Source organism: Choristoneura fumiferana, chromosome 8, assembly GCF_025370935.1.
Source record: "Choristoneura fumiferana chromosome 8, NRCan_CFum_1, whole genome shotgun sequence".
Taxonomy (NCBI): domain Eukaryota; kingdom Metazoa; phylum Arthropoda; class Insecta; order Lepidoptera; family Tortricidae; genus Choristoneura; species Choristoneura fumiferana.
Genome location: NC_133479.1, coordinates 15,820,355 through 15,839,662, shown reverse-complemented (window position 1 = coordinate 15,839,662; position 19,308 = coordinate 15,820,355). Strand labels below are relative to the sequence as shown.

General features: G+C 36.3%; 1 protein-coding gene across 5 annotated transcripts in view; it reads right to left on the bottom strand.

The window, feature by feature from the left end:
* Positions 1 to 19,308, bottom strand: part of LOC141430642 (mitochondrial cardiolipin hydrolase-like) — a 171,559-nt gene that overhangs the window by 151,606 nt on the left and 645 nt on the right. For 4 of the 5 annotated variants that reach the window (XM_074091443.1, XM_074091444.1, XM_074091442.1 and 1 more), the window contains exons 2-4: positions 18,974 to 19,293; positions 16,708 to 16,784; positions 14,647 to 14,908 (exon numbers count right to left, since the gene is read on the bottom strand). In XM_074091443.1, coding sequence (XP_073947544.1) covers positions 16,764 to 16,784; positions 18,974 to 19,293 — 341 coding nt within the window. In that variant the 3' untranslated portion in view covers positions 14,647 to 14,908; positions 16,708 to 16,763. The remainder of the gene's footprint in view (positions 1 to 14,646; positions 14,909 to 16,707; positions 16,785 to 18,973; positions 19,294 to 19,308) is intronic. The other variant, XM_074091445.1, reaches the window with a different exon arrangement.

Genomic DNA, 19,308 nt, shown 5'->3' with positions numbered 1-19,308 from the left:
TAATTACAGTCGGAAATCATTGTAATCCCGCAATGCTGTGTGCTGTGTGTTACTGAATCGAAGTTCCAACGACTGTTGACATGAGTCGTTCAAGACTAACAGACACAACAATCGTACAGACAGGAAGCCTTAAACAAATAAAAAAACCGGCCAAGTACGAGCCGGACTCGCGCACGATGGGTTCCGTACCATTATAGATCTATACAACATTAGACATTAGTAAAATAATCACGTTTGTTGTATGGGAGCCCCCTTAAATATTTATTTTATTTTAATATGACCAGATGGCCTAGTGGTTAGAGAACCTGACTACGAAGCTTGAGGTCCCGGGTTCGATTCCCGTGTCGGGGCAGATATTTGTATGAAAAATACGAATGTTTGTTCTCGGGTCTTGGGTGTTTAATATGTATTTAAGTATGTATCTATATCTATATAATTATATTTATCCGTTGCTTAGTACCCATAACACAAGCTTTGCTAAGCTTACTTTGGGACTAGGTCAATTGGTGTGAATTGTCCCGTAATATTTATTTCTTATTATTTGTTTTTAAATTGAATATACAACTTAATATTCCAGTTTAGCCGTTTATGAGATATTAAACTATAAAGTGACAAAGTCGGGGGTTTTGCAACTTTTGGTTGGTTAGGTTATTACCATTTGGATACGGAACCCTAACAAATAAATTAACAAAAACACAACAGGATTAAGCGACAAGGGGGCATTATGTCCGATCCATAAAAACGCGACAGTTTCCCGTCTAGCCAGATTCGCGTGCTAACTATAAACATTAATATTTATACGTAGCGCATAAATATTTAAGTTAACACGAAACCTGGAGCTTCTGTATACAGATCAGAAGGTAATAATAGGACGGTTACCATAAGTTTATAATCGGACGGTGGTTCCGTCTACTTGAGACGTTTTAATCATCTGAAACAAGAAGGCAACAGAGGGGCTACTACGAAATTCGAAAATCGAAGTTCGTCACGTACCGTCACTCTCACTTTTGTATTAAATAATATAAGTATAAGCGAGACGGCAAGATACGAAGTTCGAATTTCGCACTTCGTAAGGGTCAGGTTTCATTTCGCCAATTTTTTTTTTTCAAATGAGTCGTTTCTCAAATGCTAATTTAGTCAAATGAGTATTTCTCAAAAAGTTGTCCCGTCATGAAATTGACAAGAAATCAGTTTTGTCAAGAAATTATTAACCCTAAGGACGAGATCATAAAACAAACTACATAAAACATCAACATTTTTGAGAATTAGTCAAATGCATTTTATTCTGAAACTGTGAACAACATATTCAGAATGTATTTAAAAACCATTGTGTAGAACACTACAGGTTAGGTTCGTTTTATAAAAATCAAGAAACATTTACAGTTTCAGAATAAAATGCTTTTGACCAAATTAAACATGCCAAAGGATTTCTCAATAGCGAAAAAAATAAGGATGGTTCTTCTGCCACGGGAACACTAAAAGATAAAAGCACTAGGCATTATGCCGACACGCTAAGTTAATGCTCTGCAACAAGTACACACTGCTATGAGAGAAAAAGAGAGAGAAATGTTAATTTACACATATTCCATACACAGGGATACATGACTATGAACATCAAGTATATGCTATCTCTATTCCCCGGTCGTAGGACTTATATCATAATAGTTTTTTATATGAGTTTGACCGTGGTTAAGTTATAGGTAAAAGGTTATGGTTATTTACTCATTCGATAGTAATAACAAACGTGCCTTATAAAAGCACTTTCAACCCGCGTGTACGTGTTATTGCTAACTATTAACCGAATAATGCTTTTTTGGAAAAGGGGAATGACTTCGAGTCAAACGTAAAAATGTTAAGCATAGTTAGGACGTTGTCACTGCACAATACGTGAACGTTTGCCTGTTCACTGCAACTAAGACGAAATGTTATAAATTTTCGCGAGTCGTGCGCTAACCTTACAAAAAGTTCCTCCACCAGTAGCAGCAAAACGTATTTTTAACGGGAGCCTGTCGTATCGCCGAATGATTGTTTGTCCTAATGATTAATTGTCCTAATTGATTAATTAGAATGTGTTAGGTTTCATTTCTCGCTGCTTTAGTTGGTGTCACAATTTAAAAAAAAATTAGGATAGCCATGCAAAACACACTTTTCTAAGGGTTTCCTTTTATTTACGATTGTCTTGAAAAACATTTTTTTATCAGTTGAAACACTATCCAACTAAAGCAGCGTTATAAATTTCCCGAAAAGTCGATGGTTTCAGTATAATTAACAATTAGGACAATCGACAATATAACAAACAATCATTTGGCGAAACGATACAAACTTTTTACGTGTGTCTGACAAAAATTTCAAAGTTACAGATAGAAACAATCGAATGATAACTAACATTTAAGCTTAACGAGCGTTTATGAATAAATGGGTAAGAAACCACAAATGCCGGAAGTCATAGTAAATAGTTTTTTGCGGTGTATATGTGTTACATTCGTGCTTCGTATACGAATAAAAGCACGGGCGCATGCTAGAGAGATATTTAAAGATTGCAGCCTGCATTGTAACCATTGCAAGCTTATTATGCAAAAAAACTGCTATGGCAACTCGTAGTTAGAAATACAGACGTTAAGAAAATATAATCAAAATAACTATCACTGTTATAAATACACAAAGCAAAAAGCAACGTTACAAATAAAAAAAAAGCTTTTGTAAAATAAAAATATGCACCGTGTGGTAATAAATTTTTGAACAGTACCTATTGCATTTTAATTTTTTGAGTGTAAAATCTCAATTGCTTGCCGTCTAGATACGAACTTTTTTGACCGAGAATACACTATTATTATTAGTCATTAGGCAGGTATGTGCATATTACAAAATAACCATTACCATAGAAAAAGAGATTGTCCAATTTCCGGAATAAGTCAATATCTACAAGCCGAAATTAACCATTTACGTACGTTTTACTAAGCATTTTAACTCCGGTTTGCAGAATGTATGTATGTTTGTGAAATGTATTTCTTTATTTCTTTCTTTTCTTTCAGAATTTTTAACCGGAGATTTGATGGTAGCTTTGAAATTGGTCCTCGTTATAATAATTTAGTGCAACACACGCTTTAATTTTTTTCGTTATAATAATTTGGTGTAACTCACGCAAAAAAAAAACTGTAACACTGATTTGACTATTGTCTAATCTAAGTCTGCGGGCGTAGGTAGATTCTCATTGAAACTCTACCTCTTGACTCGGGATTAACCGTCTAAGATACCGCTCGGAATTAACGAGATCGGAAAAACATGCCGTTGCCTTTGAAATGTTTATAGGCAAATGATTAAATGCAAGCATGCTATGGTAGCCGCATCGCTGCTTAACATACGAATACCAAAGCTGGGTTTCTGATGGTGCGACCTACGCGAATCTGGCGTCACACCATAGACGACAGTGACTCAGCACTCGTATTCTCCCTCATATATATACAAAATACAAATACAAAATAATTTATTTGACTAAAAGAGAACAGTATATACAACTTAGTAATCCGTCAGAGGCCAAACTAGGCAAAGCCTGTATCTTGGCCCTCTGCGAGTGCGGTTGACAAAAGTAGGTAGATCAGAGAATCATAATTAATATTATTATATTTTATACACAATTTTATGATGTAGAGTGAGTGATTTTATGGTTTAAACTAAACTCGTTTTTAATATTACTACCAGTAGACCAAAAGGATACAAATGTAAATGTGTGCATGTATGTGCGTGTGCGTGTGCGTGTGTGTGCGTGCGTGTGTGTGTGTGTGTGTGTGTTTGTGTGTGTGTGAATGTAGGTGTGCATAGATGAGGTTTATTTTTTCTTAATTGCTTCAATAATATATATGGAAACAGTTTCGGTTTTTAAGCTTAGCTAATATTTATCGCTTACCATTAGAGAACTGTTCAGCTTTCCGGGACAAAAACTTCAAAAACCAATATAGTTTTTACTTAGGTTACAAATATAAACAACTAGCTTTTGCCCGTGGCTTCGCCCGCGTAGAATTCGGTTATCACGCGCCGTTCCCTCGGGAACTGTGCATTTTTTTTTCGGGATTAAAAGTAGCCTATCTCACTCTCTGGCCCATAAACTATCTCTATGCCAAAAATCACGTCAATCCGTCGCTCCGTTTCGACGAAAAACAACGAAAGACGGAAAAACATACAAACACATACACTTTCGCATTTATAATATTAGTATGGATTAAGCGAATTGCTACGGGCTCCACTCAACTGGAGAGTACGAAACTGATTTTTATAATGAATAAAAAATAAACACGAAAACATGCCTAGAATAAAACAAGACAATCGCTCAAAAATCACGGAAGCAAACCACAAAAATCTGCAAGTTCCTTTCTTCAATAAGAAAGGCGCTAAATAAGACTAAATATGTACATTATGTTAATATATTTTCCCAGATACATAATGTATTTTTTCCATTACAAAAATAATTGCCAGTTTTATAGAATAATATTGATGAAGGTTTGTTTGCACAAACGATGTTCCACGGGAAATTTATTGAAAAGATAAATCTTCCTTTTCATAAATGTTCCGTGTTGCTCCCACGCCTTATAATAGTAAGCTGAGTAGAAAAACAGAAAATATTAACAAAAAACTCTACAACGTTCTAATTTCTAAAAGAAAAAAAAATTGTTTTGGTGACAAATTCTTTCGAAAATACAAACTGAGACATGGATGCACAGAAAAACCAGAAAAGAGACCAGCACTGAGAATCGAATCCAGGTCCTCAGCAATCCGTGCTGCGTGCTATAGCCCCTACAATACTGCTGGACAGGAACCTAGACACGATTTTTTCCTATGCGTACATATCTCAGGTTGCTTATTTCTACTATGCTACTTAAGCAGCAACACTAGCGACATCTATGTTTCGTCTACAGACGTCACACTCCTTCGGAACTAACCGCTCACCCAGACAAGAGATGTCGCTACTAAGCAATCAAATTATGATTGGTGTGACGTCTGTCGAGGAAACATAGATGTCGCTAGTGCTGCTGCTTAAGTAGCATAGTAGAAATAAGCAACCTGAGATATGTATGCATAGGAAAAAATCGTGTCTAGATTTCTGTCCAGCAGTGGTGTAGGGGTTATAGCACGCAGCACGGATTGCTGAGGACCTGGGTTCGATTCTCAGTGCTGGTCTCTTGTTCTGGTTTTTCTGTGTATCCACGTCTCAGTTTATATTTTCGATATGGTTTCACGGGATACCCGTAAAAGTAACAAATTTGGAGTTGAAATAAAAAATACAAAAGACTCCAAAAAAACCATTCATGACAAATTGTTTGTTACTAATTTTCCTCAATACTACAATACAATGGTTAAATATGACAGTTAATATCTAGTTAACTATGTTCGCAGGAATATCATGATTTATGATATTATATTTATTACTCTCTCTCCGTGACCCTTGAACGTGGAAATTCATGACTTCGTAACCCATTCATTAAGATGAAGATGCCTAAAATACAAAAATAAGTGTACAATTTAGTGACAAATAACTAGAAAACGTTCTCTTTTTAACCAACTAACGAGAGTTACCTTTCGTGCCAAATTTATTATTCAGAGCGTTCTAAATTCAATTTAGTTTTTCTAAACGCCAAAGTTGTTTTAGGCCAGCATTGAATGACCGTAAATTCGACAAAACGCGCCACGTAGCGCTCGCAGCGATTCGATAATCCTAAGTCAATCCATTCACTCATTCGCTGACAAGCGCGGGAAAGTAAATTGACGTTTCGTGATTGACAGTTTTGTGATACTGACATCTACACATCGATCAATTGGTTTACCCTTGCATTGCTTTTAGACTAGGTATTTTGTTATGTAAAAATTGGAGCAAATGTATTTATTAGTCTGCGATCTATTATAGGTGTCGAGCTAATTAAATTAAATTAAATATGGCAACAAATGTAACATGATGAGTTGCAGGAATGAGATGAGAGAGTTGCAAGGTTATGTTAAATTACAGATTGAATATATTTTTACATATCTTTTAAAAAAGTGGAATTTAGATTAGTTAATAATGCCATGGGTTTTTTGCAATATTTTTAACTAGCTCTAGCCCAGAGCTTCGTTCCGCGAAAGAATAAAAATTTGGGCAGCTCTGTTTTTTTTATAGAATTTCGAAAAATTTCTCAGTGCAACGACCTTCAAGGCATTTGTTTCCTACATTTCAAGTCTCTAGCTGCAGTGGCTCTGTGTTGTTTGTCAGATGTTCAATTTACTTTTTTGTTGATATAGGTAGATACTATTGAGTATTTCACTTTTAGACAGACAGTGTTCATAGCACAATCCGAAATATTTTATTCGAATCTTTATACAGCACATTAAAATTGTAATAAATAATGTATTAATTATTCAAACAGGTCTTTTTTCTTGGGACGAAACGTTCAGAATAAAAGTCTAGTACTTCTTAACATTTTAATAGACAAGCTCATTATTGAGCCACTTAAGACTGTTATTCATGTAGCGGGTACAAAATTTATTTATAGCCTTTAAAACATAAGTTATTACGTAGTTAGTGAATTAATGCAGTTTTAAATAGAACCCCTTATTTATATACGTTTAAAAACGCTTTAAAATTCGAGCTGACAGATTTATTCGCTGCGATAGAAACTATAGACCAAACACGTAGATATTTTAACGGTTTAGTTTTGCTACTGACAACACGTATGTTTTAATTCGATTTTGTTCGACGTTTGATCGATTTGTTTTGTAAAGCTTAAAATTATTATAGTACTAGCTTTTGCCCGCGACTTCGTCCGCGTGGAATAGTAACATTGGAAAGTATTTAATTTATATAGGGTACCTATTCTGCCAATAATAGCAGATAGAAACTTCTACAGTTTACTGAAAATAACCTATTTTAATACATTGCTTTATATCTAAACTATTTTTTTTTGTTCTTCCATTCTTTGGTAAAACATAAGTATTCTACCCTGCCAACACAAAAGGACTAATTCTTCATAGTGAGCTCTTGACATCTTACGTCCTTTATTGTAAGTTAGGAGGGTAGGATTATAATTAAGACGGCATTCTTACTAAGCATAGCTACACATATTTCCGATAAATATACTTATAGTAAATTTGTTTGGAATTCGTTACGAACTTTCATCCCCATATTTTCAAGTAGGTATGAAAAATTTCGAAATTTGAAAAGAGCCGGCACAAATGTTTTTTAGGGTTCCGTACCTCAAAAGGAAAAAAATGGAACTCTTATTGGATGACTTTGCTGTCCGTCCGTCCGTCTGTCTGTCAAGACCCTTTATCCCGTAAACGTACGGAGTAGGTATGTATCGAGTTGAAATTAAAACCCTAAACGTCCCGGAAGCTATGAAAAAAAGTTATAGGGTACTTCCGGCTGTCCTAGAAACTTGAAATATTGTATAAAGGAAGCTCTTACTTATAGCAAATTTTATTCCCTTTATAGCAAAATAAGTAAGAAAAATCTGAAAATCATAATTTTTCATGTCTGACTGTCTATGTCAATTAGTCATTTAAAATGACCCCACATTGCGTACATTTTGCTTATGAGCTTAGAATAAGCTCTGCTAACACTGGATATTCATAAATACCTATGCACGGAACCCTTGGTGCGCGAGTCCGAGTCGATTATAACCGGTTTTTTTTGTTCTTATCGAATACCTAAACACAAAGATTCATCGATTTATCTGTGATGATGTCGACATTCCATATAAATTTTCATCCTATTTCATCCCCTCGCAGGTAGGTAAAATTTTCAAAAACCCTTGAACAAATATCTATTTATTTTTCAAAGTGCCCAAATGCCAAGTTTCATAAAGAACCATCGATTTATATTCTACAATGTCGACCTTCGTATAAAGTTTCACCCCCACACAGGACGAATTTAAAAAAATGCGCGAAAATATATCTATTTGTCTCTTATCACGTGTCCAAATGCCAAGTTTCATAAAGAACCATCGATGTATCTTCAAAAATGACGATCTTACATATATAAACTTTCATCCCCTATTTCACCCCCACACAGGAAGAATTTTAAAAAACGCGTGAACAATTATTTATCTCTTTTCACGTGCCCAAATGCCAAGTTTCATAAAGAAACATCGATTTGTCTTCGATAATGACGACCTCCCATATGAGCTTTCATCCCCTATTTCATCCCCTCATACGTCGAATTTTCAAAAAAGCTAAAACACACACCGACTTATTTTTTATTAAGTGCCTAAATGCCAAGTTTCATGGTTTTATTTCCGACAGCGACGAACTTCCACCATATAAACTTTAACCCCCCATTTCAACCCCTTAAAGCCTCTTTTTCGCAATAAAAGATAGCCTATGTTCTTTCCCATGGTCTATTCTATCTATGTACCAAATTTCATCCAAATCGGTTCTGCGGTTTTTGCGTGAAAGCGTAACAGACAGACAGACAGACAGACAGAGTTACTTTCGCATTTATAATATTAGTATAGTAAGTATATTATGGAAGTATGGATTAATGAAAACTTTTTTAAGGGTCAGGAATCAGTAGAGTGATGTCGTTAGAGAAAATAAAGAACATAACGACGACGAAGTACTAAAGCCTCCTAAATGATAGTCTTTTGATATGCAATTGAGTGAGGACCTTAGCAGCCCCTAGTCAAACCTAAGTTACATGTTTGGGAGTTATCAGGTAGGCGGTATTATGGTACTTCATCATTGATAATGAGAAAACTATATTAGGTATATTACGGATAATAATCCATGAAATGCTATAGAAATATGTAGATGTAAAGTTGTGCGAACACTTTTTTTTTATTCGTAAGCACAAAAGTTTCTTATAATTACTGTTATTTGGTAGAAAAGCCAACATCGTAAAATAGCATTCTGACCATACCATAGTTCCTTGTAACACTTAATCAAACAACTAACGATCTCCAATTTTGGGTTTTAAATTTCAATTAGAATGCAGGTGCAACGAAAGTCAAGTAATTATTGGTGAGTTCCCACAGTGCCCTTTCTCCGAGGTATGCGAGGAATTCGGTGCCGCGCGCATGCGTCGGCCAAATCTACATACGTTTACATATCGTGGTACCGAGAAACACGTGAACAAATTTGACAGATTCTATCTTTTATGTCAAAGAACCGGAGTTGAGGTGAAACTCGGTTTAAAGAAATGTATTACTCTCAAAAGCAATTTTACATTTCACTTAATGAGAAATATTCCAAATAAAATTCCAAGTCACATTTCGCATGCAAGCTCGAAGCGGCAATATCTACAAATTACCAAGCAGCAACCTGTGGCAAGGCAAGCACCGTGAATACTATTCCCGCCGATTCCACCGTAAACATTTTCAAACGTGCATTGTTATTCAAAAGTGATTATAGTAAATGAACTTTTCAAACAATCCTCGCGAGGTTCATAAAGCACAATTAAGCACGGGAGCGACGAACGCGTCAAGCTGCGCTACCAAGCGACAAGGTATAAGAACCTATTAAAAACAAAATAAAACGTGGCACGCGACGGCGGCCGGCGGCAGAACGGCGACCGTTTGCTTCCTTGCATCGGCTTGCACCAGTTTTTTTTAAGGCCCCCTTTCTGAGAAATTTTTGTGCAAATCTTGCATCCATTGTGTGACGAAACGAAACCCAAGCCTAACAAAGCTAGATTTATAATTCGAACGCACCTGGCGGGAAGGCGCTGGCCGCTCGCGTTCGAAGCGTAGCAACCGCCACTCGGAGACAGCCATAAATCAGTGCTGCCCCCTATAAATACGGGCCTAATTGCTTAATACGGAAACGGGGCCGCCCGCGGCAGAAACCTTGCGGAACAATGCCGTCTTGCGCGCAACGGGATAAAGGGAAGACATTGAGTAACGAGACGCCAAATATTAGGGATGTGCTCTATTTTTTTCGCCGTGAGCAAACGCAGGTGATGTTACTGTTATAGAAAACGTAAAATTCAATTATTCGTCTATTGACAATGAGAATTTGGAGCGTTTCTAATCCCTGTTGCCAGGGAAGCTGCGCGGCGCAACGCAAACTTTGCTCTGACACAATGCACGCCGCCGTGTTCGGTTCGAATAAACTGAAGCTGAATTTACAAAAGCGACGCGGTGCCACTTAACTGTCAGATTTTACGACTTGCAAAGATCATTATAAACTTTGACAAGTACTACGCCGCGATTAAACGGTCGTAAAAATTGTAATGAGGTATCAATTGCTTCCATTTGCTGCAGCGTAGGATGATGTTTGACAGCCCTATTTGCTGTGCATTGTAATATTTTACGATCAATAAATCAATTAATAGTTAGTTTACGATAAACACTGTTAAATGAGATTCCAAGTTTTACGTGTTCTCATTGCAATTCAGTTTGGCATATAACTACTCTTATTTCTCCGGTGAAGTTCAAAACGGGCAGATTGCAATCTTTGAAATAAAAGCACCGTGAGACACAGGCATAATTATTAAAATAGACAAGACACTCGTGTATTAACGTCGAGGTATGCCCGACACGTTTCGAGACAATCCGTGGCTCCTTCTCAAGGTGAGCTCGAATGGAAAGCTAACCGTGAACTCAGTCGTGTTAATAAGTTTTAATAACTACAGCAGACTGCATTGAGGGAAAAACAACGCAGCCAGTTTAGCTGCAGTTAATTTAAATAAAATCAATATCAATTCATAAGTATAGTACAGTCAAGGGCAAAGATATCGACACGGCCAAAGTTACAAAAATATGTATACACGACTTTATGCACTTAACATTAAGACCGTGTATACATATTTTTGCAACTTTGGCCGTGTCGATATCTTTGCCCTTGACTGTACCTGGGCGACCAAGCTCCGCTCGGGCTAAAACTCGGTACCAAGCGTTTTCTCAGAGACCAAGCTAGATCGATTCGTCATCCCCAAAAACCCCTGCAAATATCATCGAAATCGTTGGAGCCGTTACAAGAATTGCTCGTTTTCAAAGTTATTGGATTAACTTGAAGCATGAACCGTAAAACAAAGGAATTAAAATCAATACGTAATTATGCGCTCGCGTCCCTATTAAAATATCGATTGGCTTCTTTATTCTACTTCCTCCAACGTCCATTTCTGTGCGGCATCCGGTGCTGTTAACCCTAAAACGCTTTGTTTGTAAATATAAAGCATTACAATATGTTAAACTGTACGTGAGTCAGCCGCCGTTCGGGGTTGAGCGAGGATTCTACTTGGCCATTTGGCCAGCTGGGTCCAAAAACATCAAAACTTTACTCTGTAAAGTACTCTTTTCTCTGCCGCGAGGCTCTTTTTTTACATGTCAATACCACACGGAAAGACCAACGAAAAGACCAAAGAAAAATGCTCCGCAAGAAACTTGACAGAAACTTCTTTTTTAATGAGATTAATAAGGTATGGATCAAAATTCTGTTCCGAAATGAACATACTTCTAACGAGTTACTTGCTTTACTTTTTATTGAAGAAGACATGTTTTCAAAGTCCGTCAGTAGGTACCTATTAAGCTTAATGATTTAGTTTCCATAGTTTCCATTATTTATTTACTATTTTCATGACAAAACAGCTTCTCGATGAGGGCTACGGCATAGATGTCGCTAGCGTCACTGCTTAAGTGACTAAGTAAGAAACAAACAAGCTGAGATGTGAGGTGCATAGGGGAAATTCGTGTCGGTACCGTTGACCATCACGGTACGGATTACCGAGGACCTGGGTTCGATTCCCAGTGATGGTCTTATTTTTCTGTTTATTCTGTGCATCTATATTTCAGTTTGTATTTTCAATTTATTTTCATGACTCCTGGGGTATATCTTAAAGCGCTTTAGTAAACAAACAATCTAGTGTTAGCCTAGGGGTATAATGCACTGTCCAAGCAATTCAACGGCGTATGTAGTTCACAATCCGCACTGGGCCCGCGTGGGAACTACGGCCCAAGCCCTCTGATTCTGAGAGGAGACCTGTGCCTTGCAGTGGACAAAAAAAAGGTTGAGTATGGCTGTCCTAAGTAGACTAAACAGTTCTTATTCCAAACCAAATCTTATAAGACAATAAATTTCTAAAATCCAACTACACAAACATGAAATATTCTAACTAGCCTTAGATAACCTCCACTTCGTACATCCCTGCCTTAACCGTTGACCTTTTATCTTAAGTTCAAAAATGTTAGACAACAAATTAAAACGCTACGTGATTTAAATGTGTGACGGCAGTTCATGTCTTTCTACTGTAGACTCGAGAAAATACAGACTTGGTACGATTTTAATCATTAAAGGCCTCCTCTCAGTATAAGAGGGCTTGGGCCGTAGTTCCGTAGCTTAGGACACACACCATTGAATTGCATCTCAGGTTGTGCAGGTTTTCTCACGATGTTTTCCTTCACCGTAAAGCGCGTGGTTAATTTCAAATGTAATTTTGCACATGAATTTCGAAAAACTTTCGAACCCACGATCCTCTACTTGAGAGACCACAGGTGAAAACACTAGGCTTTACAACTTTAAAAGCAAGCTAAAAGTAAGTTTTTATTTCATAGTATATATAAAGAATCAGGTAATTTCTGGAAATAAGTGACTTCTAACCGAATTTCGTAATTCCCACAAACATGTCACATTTTCTACGAATTGGCTGTATATACTTTGTGTAGTGTAAAATTACAGGCCAAACATTAATACATGTACCTATGAAAATACACTTTAAAAGTCTATATTTTTTGATCGCGTGAAAGTTAATTCTGTCACTGCACCAAAGAATTACACGAGTTTGTGATATCAATTTCAACTTAATACCTTCAGCCGTTCATGAGAAAGTGGTCCTGACAGACAGACAGACGGACACCAAAGTGATTTATACTTTTATTTGGAGAACAAACAGAAATAGATGTACGTACAATAATAGTTCTTATGTTCTTTATTCTTATAAAGCACATTTATCTACCTCCTCGACAGCTCTCACTGATAATTATATTAAAGTAATTCAACACTGACAGTGCGTGCAGCAAAGATTTTAGAAAAGAGAAAAAAAAAGAAATAAAAATTATAAATATAAAAGTTCCAATTCTAGATTTAAGTACACTAACAACAGCGCGATAACCCGACAATCAGTAGCCAACAGTGATGTACAAAAAAAAAGATATACAATAAATAAAAACAGTAAGATAAGTATAGTACAACAAAAATTGTGGCGTTATCTGGGAAAAGGGACCTTGTTGTCGGTTCTAGTTTCCGAGATAATCGCGTTAAAGTAAAATGTCGAAAAAAAAATATTTTTTTTCTTTTTTTACTCTATATTAATAAACAGGGTCAAAAATCTAATTTGACAGAAACACAAGTTTTTAAATCGTTTTTTTTTATGAGTTAAAACATCCTTTAAAGTAAGTATTAAGAAGTCTTTTCCTTTGTAAAATAACAAATTTAAATTTGGATTGCATGTAACTCAAGTGCGTTTAATAGCTACATCTTAGTTAAGTGGTGACTAGTGGTCGTCATAGCCGATAATGGGCAGTTATCGTAAGGTCACAGGTTCAAGACCTGGCTGTTTTATAAATATTCTCAAACAAATCACATCACATAATAGAAATATCACGAATTAGCTTTTGCCTGCATATAATTCGTTTTTCGCTATCCCGCGGGGACTATGCAATTTTCCGGGATAAAAACACCTTCCTAGTATGTCCAACTATGGCTATGCCAAATTTCATCTCAATCGGTTCAGCGGTTTTAAATCGAAGAGTAACAGACAGACATTTCGCATTTATACCTATATTACTAGCGAGTAGTTTTAGTCCGGTTCGAAAAAAATCAAGATCGAGGACTAATTTGTCGAGTTCTTATCGGTCGAGCGATATTATAGTTGGTACAAAAAAGGCAGCACTATATAACTATGTATCGTTGTAACAACGACACTTCAGCCAAAAAAGTCCTCAAACACTTTCTCTTTCCTAAATAAGCCAAATAAGTACCAATCAGCAAAAAAACTTTGTCAAAAGAACCGTCGAAGAATAACGTGACGTACGGAATACCGCTTTCAGAATACAGAATTACCTAATCCCATTCATAAGCAAAGCCCTAGCATGATGCAATTCTTAAATTTCGCCAAAGCATCCTGTTGGAGTTGGTCGCATACGCGGAGGTCTCCGGCGTCGTGCTAGGCTGTCGGAACGTATTTGAATTCCGGGGAAACACAAGGTTCAAGGTTGGTGAGAGGAATGCCTAGTACTCGTTGTTGCTAGGCGGGAAATGTATAGCTACCTACGCAACGCGACGATCGCGAAGCATCGTCGATAAAATTTGAATGTCAATATTATAGTCACGTATCGTACATAGAACTAAATAAAATTATGAGCTTGTACGGAGCGCAGCTTTAGTCGTTCGGTATCGGTTGTCAACATTTTTTCATCACAAATCCAGTGTTCCGCCGAATGTGAAACTACACAGGTATGAAAAAATTGTTACCCTTGTTCCGTTCCAAAATTACAAATAAAATAGTAATATTAGAAAAGAGTTGGCTACTACGCAATTAACAAATTTAATAAAGTTCAAAAAAATTGCCAAATCGACAATGTAACACGTAGCGCTATCTTTCTAAAGCAGCAGTAACTAAATTTTGTCTACTAGTCAACAACAGATGTCGCTACGTGCAACTTCTAGTGTAACCGATAAAACACTTACCAGCGCCACCTAGTGGTGAGTAGCAGAACCAAGCAACCCACTTGATCAGCAGACAACGACGCCATCTAGCGACGAACACTGCATCCAATGCGCACATTTTGAAAACACATTTTTTTTGACGAACAACTGTCGACATCCACAATATACTTTTTAATTTTACATATTCGTTTCACGTTATATCTGTGATGTTGTTACACTGTAGCACTGAATATTTGACACATATTTCACTGCACATGCGGTGTTGCATCATTTGTGCATATATCTGAAACAAAAGAATAAAAGTTATTGCATTGGAGTACAATAGAAAACATGTTATTTTTTTTCAAAGAAATAAACCACATACTTTATATTTGTGGCAGAAACTTTCAATACCCTATGATCAGAGATTACACCTCTGAGAATAAATCTTAACACATGTGTACTTTGATTTAATGCAAAGTACAAACACAATTATTAAACTACTTACATTACTGGCCACTCTTTCATGCTGATTATTGCTTCAAATTTTAAGGGTTAACTATTAAATTGTCACATGGCTCAGTTTGGTTTGCATCCTCAATGGAAGAGACAAACTGCCACATGTCATTGCATTATAAGATAAACTGCCACATGTTATTATCATTATTATACTTACCATGTGTTTTAGAAAATACAATTGCATATAACTATGCTTTGTAAATTTATATTATTTTAACTTTGCCTGTCTCGCACGTGTTATTTCAAAAACTGAAAAAACAATTTGTTTAAATTGACAGTGTTTGTAAATATAAAACACATTTTATTATAAATTCCATCTTAACTCACATGCAAAGTATTATTTTTTCAATAACTTTAAAGCTAATTGAATATTAGTTGCATCATATTTAATTTTCAACTTTTACCAACTAATCTTAAGATTTTATTTGTTAGCACTTTATAACCTTTTTATAAGTTAACCAAGTATTTGCCACACTCCTAAAAGGCCTAGTTTCATGTGTTTGTAAGTAAAATAAGTTAGTTTTTAATATTTCCAGTCTACTAGAACTTTTACCCTATGGCCAGCACGGTGCATGTGTTGAGTTTAATACTTAACCTATTTACCGGTAATGGTTTTAGTTAAGTTAGTTTAATAGTCCATAGCAAGGACTGATTAGTTACTTGGAAAAGTGCAATGAATTAAACTAGTAACGTAATAAAATGACCTTTCATAAGTGTCCTTCAAAATGCACTTGGCAATTTATTTATTTAAAAAAATAATGCATGTAATACTTAATTTTCAAATATACATACCACAAACACTTCATCCATTATAGCTCTAATCCATAAGTGAGAATCCATCGTGAAAACACTTCGTAATTAATAACCAAAATAAAAAAAATAACTCAACCTAACACACGGTTTAACGAAGTTTTTACACCGAAAAACATTAAATTGTGCCCGATGAACAAAAGAGACGTAACTAGACATACACTTAATAATTTAAAACCACTTTTCAGGTCGACCTGTGTCTGAAAATCTCGACTATTTGCCTGAAAAGTGGTAGCACGTGCACTCAGAATGCACATGCACTTAGTCATTTCTAGTTCCGGTAAAGAGAATCACGTCGCACTGTTATTTACGAGGTAACGAGAATACGGTTACTACTATCGATAATGTATAATTTTACATGTGAAAAATATAGCCAATTCGAATTACAGCGGCTGAAAAAACTACACAAAGAAAACATATGATCGATCGAACAAAATTGAGTGAGGTGCACATGTATGCTCTATGGTAAGCTACTGTCAGCTGTCAAATGTCACTGCTGACTGCTGCCCTCCACAGATAGTCATTAAAATTGTTGTAAAACTACTGTACGGAGATCAAGGCTTATACCAAAGTACTTGTTACATTCATGATGGAGATCTATTAACATATATCATAAAAATAATTATACATTTTTAGAAAAAAAAACATTAATTTAACTGTCATCCTACTTTCGCATGTCCTTGATTCGGAACGTCCAAACTGTTGGAAGTGGGTAAATTTGATTTATAAAATCTACGAATAATAATTTCTCTAATATTTATATCTGTGACCTACCGTGGATGTTGAACAGTCGGTAACTTCTTCGACTACTAAGTTTTAAAAATGTGTTGTCATGTTGCTTTCCCGAGTGCCTGAAAAAAATCACGTTGTATTTTACTACAAAAGGAGTGAGGGGAGGCCTTTGCCCAGCGGTGGGACATCGTATAGGCTATTTTATAAGAAATATTGTAGGTATGGTTGAAACCATAACTCGTGAGACTAGATTGTCATTGACAATTCAATGACAGTTAAAGGGTTACCAGGGTTCGACGAAGTTAAATAGTGATTTAGCCGATATCGGTATTCAGTGTCGATTAGACTAAATGGCTTGCTAAGTGGCTCCAACGATTAAATCCAATGTGTGGTCAGATCTCACATTAAAATTGACAAAATAAATACAAATTTAACATCGATTTTAGATACGATTTTTGTGAGATAGATTCAAAAGCATGCGATCCGATCCGTGTATCGTTTCAGAGGTTTACGATGCATAACGATTCAGAAAAAACGATTCAAAGTGAAAAATCGACAAATGCTCCGCAACGCTTCCCGCCCCAGCCAATCGCGACACATTACCGGTGTCAACATGGCATCTCTTGTGAAGAGAATAATGAAACTATTACCTCGGTTAGCGCACTTGGTGACGGCAATGATATCTGCGCATATAAAATAGATAAAGTGGATTTAAGATGAGGCCAATCAAAACAATAAATGAAATAATTGTCGTTGGCTCGTATTTGCACTTCTGTCAATGATATCTTACATTGCAAAGTAAATTATTAAACTAATTTTAAATACTACTAGAAGCCAATGTCGTAATGTTTTTTTTTTTAATATTGACACGAACAGCACTACCCTGACTGTGGCAACACTTGTGCACAATGAATTTTCAGTCAATCTAGACTCACGAAATATGGTTTAGATGGTAATCAGTTAAACCACAAAACACAGATAGTTTAGAAATCAATCTCCATACAAGTGCGCTCGGGCAACGCACACATAGATACTGCTCACGGACACGATATCTCGGACCGGTTGGGACCAGAGCGAGCGCGAGTGCCATCGGCTTGAGAGTGCAATGATGGAGGAACAAAAAAAAAGTTATTATAACTGTTCAGTTAACGGTTGTTTAAATTAAATAATCGTGAATTTCGCTTATAACGAAATCGTCGCAAAATATTTTCTGTGACAAATTTATACTTAATATAACAATGACATTAAAATTAAAATATTTTAGTTACTTATTAATTTATATTTCCATTCTTCCCGTTTTATTCTCAACAATAAATCAAACAACTAGATACAAGTGCCACTACCACGATAGTTTTTTGGTGCATAAGCCATAGTTGACAACCTTAGAGCGACCACCGAGCGTTGGTATGTAAAGTGAAGTACATACAGGAGATTGACTTCTGAACTATCTGTGTTTATTAACATAGTGAAAGAGGACAAGTAAGTCCACTCCGACCCTTTAGGTACCTACTCCGGCGCAGACGATTAGAGTGGTCGTGTGGTTGTCGACGTCTATTTTAGATGAATTACCTACCGGCAAATAATTTTAGTACGAAAGTTAACTTAAAATTGTCTAATGTCTGTGTCTAGAGGAACCAGACAGATTCTATGTTATATTATTATTATACTAAATTTAAAAATATTATTATAAATTCACCGAAATGGTGATGGCGACTGTATACATACTATTCATGTTTACCTACACATAATACTATAACTATATTGTTTATAGGTAGGTAGGCATCTTTTATTTTTTTTGTGTCCTTGCACGAAACTATTACACTACACTTATATATTACAAATTTACCGGCGCCAACCGGCGCGCACACGTTTAACCCACGCGATGTACTTTTGTTCGTAGTGAGCCTACTTGTCCTCTTTTACTATGATGATTGTTAACTAGATATTTTAATATCAAGTCAACTATCCACAATAGAAATAAGTGTACGAGAAATTAGATTCCAATCTAAAGCGTTTACTTGTAAATCGTTACGCACTTGCAGCGAAGTCGTTACGCGCTCGTGGCGAACTTGCCGCGCGCTCACCTCGCTTTCAACTCGCCCGCAAATCGCAAGTGTGTTAAAACCCTAAGTAGCATTTACCGCATATAATGGAGATAGACGATAGAGTGCGACTTAAAAGATTATAATTTATACGACGACGCCGTTTTCATCTTAAATGTCAAATTCTAGACACAAAGTGCTTGAACATGGAAACAATTTAATTTATCTACTATTTGATATCGTACTCTAGACCACACTTTTCTTACCGGCTCGTCTTCTACCCATAAGCTTTCGAACTCCTTCTCGAATTTGCCAACGATGTTTGGTTGCGACGTCACGATGACGCTATCATGATTGGAAATCATGGCATGGGTGGACCAGTTCAAAGACCCTGACATCACGAACCCTTTCACTGGCTTGCTTTTCAACTTCTTGTCGCTGAAGCCTTTGAACGGCGCATGAACGTTTAGATTTTCCGCATGTGTTTTTAAAATGATCTTCCTTTTGATGGCTCTTGGCCCGTCAACAATACAGAATTTATGGTGCATTAGATTTGGATTTTTGTTGGTCTGCACTTGAATGAAACCTGAAATACAATACA